This window comes from Drosophila ananassae, chromosome 3R (genome assembly GCF_017639315.1).
Source record: "Drosophila ananassae strain 14024-0371.13 chromosome 3R, ASM1763931v2, whole genome shotgun sequence".
NCBI lineage: Eukaryota > Metazoa > Arthropoda > Insecta > Diptera > Drosophilidae > Drosophila > Drosophila ananassae.
The window spans coordinates 7288646-7297675 of record NC_057930.1 but is presented as its reverse complement, the minus strand read 5'-3'; the positions used below and the strand labels follow the sequence as shown (position 1 = coordinate 7297675).

General features: G+C 38.0%; 1 protein-coding gene across 4 annotated transcripts; it reads right to left on the bottom strand.

Annotated features, from left to right (window-relative positions):
- Positions 1-630: 630 nt before the first annotated feature.
- Positions 631-2909, bottom strand: LOC6505135 (death-inducer obliterator 1). Of its 4 annotated transcripts, none has more exons than XM_044716272.1 (4): positions 2697-2825; positions 2543-2643; positions 1836-2496; positions 631-1768 (listed from the first exon to the last, which is right to left on the bottom strand). In XM_044716272.1, exons 1-4 carry the CDS (start codon positions 2748-2750, stop codon positions 926-928), a joined length of 1659 nt encoding a protein of 552 aa, XP_044572207.1. In that variant the 5' UTR covers positions 2751-2825; the 3' UTR covers positions 631-925. The 4 variants fall into 4 exon arrangements, with proteins under 4 accessions (XP_044572207.1, XP_032309207.2, XP_044572209.1 ...); XM_032453316.2 differs by having other exon boundaries at positions 633-1768; positions 2543-2628; positions 2697-2909; XM_044716274.1 differs by having other exon boundaries at positions 636-1768; positions 1836-2472; positions 2697-2823.
- Positions 2910-9030: the final 6121 nt, after the last annotated feature.

The window sequence follows — 9030 nt, the reverse complement described above, 5'->3', positions numbered from 1 at the left end:
CGACATTGAACTACAGTATAAGCTTTAGGGGCAATATCTAGTTATTGCCGTGATTTTTATATCTATATTTTACGACACTTTTGATGGAAACCGGTTCCATCTCCTGGGAGTCTTAAAAAATATTCAATTGCGGATGGTGGAGTGCGCAAAACTGTCAATCATTGTCACGACTCTTTGTTTTATTATTTTTTTTATCCGTTGGCCGTAACACATGGCGGATGAGTGATTGGCGGATCCGGCAAGCTAGGTATATTTTATAATGAAACTAAATCAAATTCTCCAAATCCTCCAAAGTTCCTGGCTTTCAGAATTACAGAAACACACAAAGAAAGACAACAAATGATGAAAAATATCAGTTATACTCTACAAAAGCTCATTCGCATTTAAGTTTACGCTATCAAAAAAGAATGGGACCCAAATGGCTCTCTGAGAAAGAACGAAATACGACAACTCTAAAAACAAATAAAATCGCAGTGCAGGTACCGAGTTTTGAAAAGCCAAACCGAATAATTCATTTTTCTACAGAGTGTTTCTATTTTTCTTTTCGTGGACTCATGCAAGTTGAATATGCGAGGACAATAATGAAATATTTATGTATAAAATTTCACAGACCCTGAAATAGCAAATGCCGAATAGAGACACAAATAAACATTTTAGTTTCAGCTTAGGGTGGGGTTTAGTTTTTATCTCTTTGGGCCGTTGTTCCAAACCATTGACTGATTGACATTTGATGGAAGGCTCGCATCACGTATACTCTCCAGTGGACGTGCGAGAATTGAAAGTTTCCACAGACCCTTTGACAGGTCAACAAATGTGACAGTTTGCGAGATTGATTCGGTAAATGGTCGTTAGTTTTTACTCAGCTTTAGTTGAAATGGGAAGTTTTATTTTTATTAGCTATATACAGTAAAAGTGTTGTTAAGCTTTAATCCTTCAGCTTGCTTGCCTTGGGGGCTCGTTGCACCTTGATAGGCATCTTTGAAGAGACTCGTCTTTGGTCTTCCAAGGCTTTTCTCCTCCTTGCCAGGTAGTCTTTCTGCTCAGGCAACAGCTTGGATACAATCTGGCTTAAAGCCTTTAGTTTTTGGCAGCTGCTCTCATTTGGGCGACATAGTATCGGCTCCTTAATGAGTCCTTTGTCGAAGCACACATTGGACCGCTCTATGTAGATTCTCTTGTTTTGAGTATCGTATTGTGATTTAATATTGGTTTGATTCACTATTTTGGACAAGGCTTTAGTGTCGGGAGTACCAAGTGTTTTCGGTTCTGCACGAGTTTTTGACTCAATGATGTTTTCCGACTCGCGTCGGGGTGTATTTACGGCTTTTAGGTTTTTAGACGATGAACAAGGAGTCTTAAAATATTTATCCATAATCTGAGTTTTTGTCAGAGATGAAACCTTTCTTGGTGTGTGCTGTGTGGACGGTGCCTTATCTTTTCCACTTTTCTCAATTATAGAGAGGGTTCTAGAGCTAGATCTAGAGTGACGGTCTTTTTCGAACGAATTTTGTTTGATGTTATGGGAATTGGAAGCCTGATTTTCCCGGTTACATTTAGTGGGTGTTTCTGGTACATTCGCTCTTTTGGGTGGATTTTGATTTTTAGATTTTATGGATGGTGTTTCTGGCACCTTTCCAGCATCTTTAATAGCTGGCCCATTACCGATTTGCTTTTCCAACGCAGCTGGCTTTGAACTTTTTTCTGACACTGTCCCAATTTCAGATTCGGTTTCCAGCACCAATTTGGGCTGGGTTTTAGTTAGGGCCTGCTGTTTATTTGTTGAAATTTTAAATAAAATATATGCATGGCGAGAAAAAGAGAATCAGAGAGCCTACCATCATATCATCGGCCTTGGCCTCGTCGCAGTTCAGTCCCCAGGTCGGAAGCAGACGTGGCATCACCGCGAAAATCCTGGTCAATGTGGTAACACTGCCGCACTCATCCGAGCAGTACCTAGAGTCTGGGCGAGCCGTCTCATCGCAGCTGCAAGTGCAACAAATGCGCCGCTTTAATCCTCGAATATTCGCAGACGGTCCCTTATTGGCGGAGGTTCTTTCCTCTGAATTAGTGCCCAAATTGCACTGAGATGCTTTCGATTCGAGCGACTTAACGGGTGCTGCCTCATCGGCACTCCTAGTTCTAGGTGGCTTCTGGGGCTCCCGCTTACGGTCTTCCCCCAACATCTCGTTCACTGCCACCAACGCACTAAACGATTTTCTGCGAGTCACCAGGGATGTCGGTTTCGAGGCAACAGGCGGGACCGCTCTGGTAGAATCTAGCTCCGGTTCGGGCGCCCTCTTGGCGACCACAGGCCGGACGATGGGGACGGTGGGCTGTGTCTTGTAGGTGCACTTTAGTCGCGGATTCTTCAGTCGGCACTTGTCGCAAAAGTAGACATCGTACTGCAGACCAACATCCTCGTCCAGGCCAATACATTCGCCGTGAAACCACTCATTGCACTTGTCACAACAGCTGGATGGGAAAAATAACCTGTCACTGCGACGCTTAAGCCCGCCAGGAAACTTGCCATAGAAATACCTACATCATAAAGCCATCCGCTCGACTACTCCGGCAAATGCAATAGCGCTCCGGAGAGGCTGCCACTGGATCCTGCTGTTTGGGCATGCCCTTGGAACGAAAGGTCTCATTTAGTAGTTCTGGTTATTGTAGCCTGGAGCTGTAAACATTATACTCACAACCGCAATAATTCGCCTGTGCACCACTGGCATTTCCGGCTTCCCAAATGTCATCGGTTTACTAAGGAAATATTTTTTTCCATTCCAGGGATCCCCATTTCTGATTTTTACGTCCAGCCTGCTTTGTCTCTGCTTAGCTGCCAATGTATTCCGAATTGCCAATAGCATTTTTCTTTGCATTTTGCTTCAGAAATTGATACTCCATATTCGTTCCTTCTGGTCATGATTTATTTTTTTATGACTTCGCATACATACGTACATAGATGGTTTATTTTCTGAAGCGATATCAATGTCATATGGTAAATTTTAAATTTCCATAATGTTATTTTGTATCGGTTATCGGTCATGAATAAATAATTTTAGTGGCCAACAGAACCGAACTAGAATTTTAAAATAATAAGGCATAACTTAATCGTAATTTGGTTTAAATGCATTAAATGAAAAGAGGATTTTAAGACCTTTCAGAGAAAAATGTTTTATCTCTCAAATTCACTACAAGCTCCACTTACTTTTTCTTACTCAATTTAATTATTTTACGACACTAGCTCTTATCACATTTGGTACTTGTGCCACTAATTAACTTTCTTGTTTACCCGCATGGCCAACAAATTTTCGAGAGCCCTCCATCTAATGCCGTTTTTATGCTCAACCCTGTGCCACTCGCAACTATTTCCTCCATCCGACCAGTTTACATCTATCTCTGCATCCCTGTGGTGCCATTAACGTTTTTCCCGTTCTGGGCCAGGTTTTGCAATTTAGAGAGTTGAACACTTGTTCCATTTGGGGCAGAAAATTTTAGAAGAATTCATAGAATAGGCGTTAATAGAATTTAAAAAGAGTAAATTAAATTAGTAATATTACTTAAAGTAAACCAAATTAAACTTCGATTAAAAGGCCTTACTACTTTAACCGAGGGACTTTAGTAAATATTTCCGTATCATTTTAAGGATCTTGGACACCTGTCACCTCAATAAGTGTCCTCCGTATAAAATTAAGTTGTTTCCCTAGTCGCCGTTGCCGCAATTGAACATCACGTCCCCAGAATATATCGCAAATAGCAGTCCTCACACACTTTTTATGTCGCAACTGAAGCCTGCCAGATTTTTGCGGCGCCACCAAGCTTGAGTGGGCGTGGCATTTACATTGCACAAAATTTACATAGGGCATACACACTTATCAACATTATGTTCGGTGACGCCTGTTTGTGGTCATGTGCCACACACTCGGGTTAACATTGCCTATGAATAATTGAATATTTCTGGTTTTTGTTCTGCGTTCTGTCCCTTGTTTGATTAATTGTGTACACACGGCGTGCTCGCGTAAAAAACGACATGTCACGCAGCCTCTTGAAGCTCCGGAGTCCGGGCAGCAGATGAATTCAATTGCAGCTTGATCGCAGGACGACAAGCAACTGACCTAAAAACACATGAATTTCAGACAGGTGGCCCAAAATAACGTCTACGTACAAAAAACCGGAAAATGCTGTGAAAACATGGCTTTCTCACAGCCACAAATGGAACAGATTTACGTTAAAAAAGAGTTCGTTTCAAGTATATGCTAGTATGTACAATTCCAAAATGGTTAAACATCGAAGCGAATATATAATAAATTATTATTAAAAAAAAGATTATTTATTAATGATTAATATAATTAGTATATAAATTAAAGTTATTGAATTTGGATTAAACATTTTCAGTTAGTGTGTTTAAATTTAATTCTTAGGATACCTCTTGTCCCAACTTCTATTTGAATTTTTTCCAACAATTTGGGTAGAGGAAAGTTTCAGTATGGCAGTGAATGGGGAATGCAATCGACAGGAGTTTTGAAAAGCAAGAAACTGCCTTTATGCGAAACCAAAAGGCAGCAATAAAATAAGTTGCATCACACAGAGCGCATGAAAATCGAATCGAATTCGAGCAAAGGATACAAAATTTGCTTACACATGTGTATACAATCTGCTGAAAGAAAATGTGGAATAGTCCTGATTAAAGAATTTACTACAATTTGCATTTACTGGCCAATAAGCACTGTTTAAAATTTTAGAAATTTCTAGCTTGCTCTTTGACTTTTAGAATTTTGGTGATTTGTGTTTGGTTGAATTCTTGTTTTCTGCTTCGTTAAATAAAATATGAGGACTGAAAAAAAACGATTGCAGAACAAGGCTTCGATCCTCGGACCTCTCGGACGCTTCCACTGCGCCACTCTTCTTACGTTTATTGACCAAAAATAATGGTAATATTAATTTTCTTGGATCGCAAATTATATACTATATAAATAAGTTAACTAAAATAGAAAGACATATTCCAACTAGAACGAATGGAGCCAGATCAAAATACTCCAAGCAATGTAGATCCAGATGATTGATTTTTATTTTTACCATTTAGTTCTTAGTTTTTTGCTTGTTGAGTTTGTTTGGGCAAAGAAATTAATGAATATTTATAATATAAATAATTTAATAGACAAGATTAGAAACAATAAACCACACTTAAATATTTTGTTGAAATAAGAGATTGACGAAACCTTTTCAATAAAAACATAAACCGGAAACCATAAAGCTTAGCTATTTTATTCTGATTGCCATGCATTTGGTAAATTAAATCATAAAACTTCGAATTAATGCTGCCGAAGCGATAAATTTTTAATGGAGGTTTGCAACAGAAAATGGCCGGAAATAAAATCTAAGGGATATTTGAATAATCTATTTCCCATAAAGTGAATATAAAGGAATTTAAAAAAGGAGAATAGATTAAGTGTTTAGCGCCATTTGCTTAACTTCATTGAATTCGCTAGCAGCAGCATTGAATTCGCTAGGAGTTTTCACTTCAATTTTATTCTATTTTTATGTCAGGCTGTCCAAAGTATGTTTTGACTTTTATTAAAATAGTTACAAAATGCGTCTGCGTCATAAACGAACTTATTGACTTTGTCCTTGGGGTTATTTGGTCATTATTCTCAATTATAAACTTACTAAATTCGGATATAGAATAAATTTATACAGTCAGTTATATGTTATTCGAACTGAATGCGGTTTAACCATTTACTTTATATATTCGTTACTTTGGGCTCTACAGGCGCAGTCAGAAGAAAGTCTAGGACACCTGTAGATACTATTAAATATAGTTAGATGTAGGACATACATTCATAGTTGTAAGACACATTGTAAATTCTTTTACTGATGAGCACTCATTCATTAATAATTTGAGCACAATGTATCGATACAAGCTTATCGTCAGAGCATAGAAAGCTTCCCATCGCCAAGAAAAGAAAATAAAGATCAATTCTGCTCCTAGCACGCGCTAAAAGGCATAAAATTATTAACTAAGAACAATAATAAATTATTTGGAATAGTGTTTTAATTTCAGCCACAGGTTGCCATTATATGTTCCACACTTAGAAAGTGGATCTGTAACAAGTTCCACCCAAAGTGTAAGCAAACAAGCAAAATATGGACTTGCAACATGTTGCAGCTAACATGTTCCATGATTGGGAGAGGCTTTTACAAATTTCCCAAAAAATGTCCCTTTTTTTAAACTACTGTTGCTCAACAGCGTGGTGTTATGTTATTGTTTAAGTTACTGTGGTCTGTCGTCCATTTAGACACTTTAAATTATAAAACATTTTTATACACTTATAACACTTGTATTATAATTTTGGTCAAAAGTGTGCAGTGTCGTGAACCTCGTACCTATAAAGTATATATTTCTCTTGAGAGGATCACCTCCTGTATCTCAGTCTGTCTGTTTCTAGGCGAACTAGGCTCTCAGTTTTAAAGCTATCGTCAGCAAACTTTTCACACATCGGTCGACAATATCCTATAGCTGCTAACTGATAGATCGGAAATGACATAATTAGAATTTTTTAAGATAGCAGTTTAGAACCTTTCCCAAAATTTCCCAAAGCTGCGTTCCATTGGCAGCATATCTCCGAGTAGGATAACCAGAATTGAAAAAAAAACAAGACTTTTTGTTTCGTATCGTAGAATAGTATTGTTCGTGGAATAGTTTGGATTTAAAACTTTTCCACAAGATTCAAACCTGATCTGCGTGGGGAAAATTGTTTTTCAAAAATACAAGAAAAAAAATATAAATTAGTTACAGAAATAGTTTGGCATCAAAATAGTTTGCTACAAAATAATCATTTTTTTGGTGGCGGTAGGTGGAGTTGCAAAAAATTGCAACAAACTTGATCTGTGTAGGTATTATAGGAGTCCACATGCAATCTTAAACTCTATCTCTAATAGTCTGTGGAATCCACGCGTTCATATAGAGTCTATATTATAGTCAGACGCATATGGCTATATCCGACTCGGCTGTTGATGATGTTCAAGAATAAATATACTTCATGGGGTCGAATATGATTCGAAACGGGAGACCTTATTACATACCCTTGTACTAGTACCTAGTTAATTCCTTAAACCCGAAACAACTTTAAATACCCAAAAAACCCGTCTATATATTAAAGATATTCGAGATATATCTGGAAGGCCTGAAATTTTATCAATATCGCTTGATATACCGAAATTGGTATACCGTCGCAGTTGAGTAGCAGATTATATTGTTAGATATAAATCGGATCGTATATAGTTGGCAGATTAAAAAACAACAAAGTTATATCCTTTCATTCATTCCGTTATATGACAGGTATATAGACAGGATATAGTCGACCGATCCCGGCCGTACCGTACCGACTTGTATACTGCGTGCAAAGGAAAGCAAGATATGTGTAAAGTTTAATGACGAAACCCTATAAACTGATTTCGCTTAGAAACAGAAAGACGGACATGCTTATACGACTCAGGAGGTGATCCAGATCAAGAATATAAGAGACATCACTGTGGACGGAAGTCCACGAGGTGACGACCTGCATGCCTTGGCGTGCGCGAGGAAACTCTATATGTATAGCCGAAGAATTAAAAGTTTTCTGTAGGCAACCGATCTAAATGAATTATATACCAATCGAAAGGTATTGTTTCAATTAGATAATTTTTGTCGAAACATATTTCGAATATGAATAAAAAAAGGCGATTGTTAATCTTCGCAGAAATTTCATTTAGCACTTGCATAAATTTCTATAAAACATCAAGACTATTTGGAAGTATCCCGATATGACTATAAAAAAGAAAGGCATTTTCTCAGAGAAAGCATCGAATCGTTGCATGGCGATTCCATCCGATTATATTTTACAATAAAATGCCACGAGAATCGAATTGCAAATTGATACGGGCAAAAGCAAAATCTACAACATAATAAAAACGCAAATTGATGTAAAATCCAGCCAATAAAATTGCAACAGTGGCGAGGCAAAGTGAAAGCAAACAAGTTGCCTGCACACCGATAAAATCGGAACGGAAAGGAAAAAATTCAAAACAAATACGCGATTGAATACAATTGCACAAAGTCAAAGTGTGGTGGAGGAGGAAGGCCTTGGCTGGAAAAGCATGCCAAAAAACAATGAGAAAACGAAAGCTCAAATATAAAATCTAAAATTGACCATAAACCCGACGGTGCCCGGGAAATGAAGATAAGCGACGAACGCAAAGGAAAACACCAAATTGATATACGCGTTCTTTTGTTTTTTCTCCTTGGCCGCTCTTGGTCGCGAGGATGCTTTCAATTTCCCGCTCAAGGACGAGTCCTAATTTGTCGGGTTGACTCTTGGGGTGTTGACAACAGGGGCGGCGGCAATGCCATCATAATAATTTAAAGTGGAGCTGATAATCTTTGACAGGCTAAAGTGTCCTGGCTGGCAGAAAAGCACGAAAAGGTGGCTGCCGACTTTGGGGGCAAAAGTGCTTAAATAAAGCTGTTTTTGTTTCTGTATTTGCCTTGTCGGTATCTCACGGGTCTTTTGTTTGTCAACACTTGCCGGAGTCGAAATTCCTGTCATTTGGAGCTGATGCTCAAGCTGTTGGCCTTCCAAACAACATTTTTTCCAAACAAACAACACAACAACCAAACAAGTTTTTTTTATTATCAGTTTTATGCTAATCAATTCAAAGACACTTGCAGCAGCTGCCTCAGTAGTTTATGTTTAAAAGTCCCAAAAGTAATGTTGTTTACAAAGGCAAAGTTCTCCTATTTTGAAGAATGCAAATTTTAAGTAGAGTAATTTCATCATTAAGCTGAAACAATAAAAGCTTTGGTAACCTATTGACTATTCAAACTCGAATAGAGAGAGGATGAATTGAATTGGAATGTGCGCAGCATACACTCCGATGGCAAAGACAACATATCCCATTATTCTAGACCTGGATCCTAGAGCTATTAGTTTAAAAAAGAAAAATGATTCATTTGCCAGAAAAATAAGACAAAATATCAGTGAGAAATTTCGTACA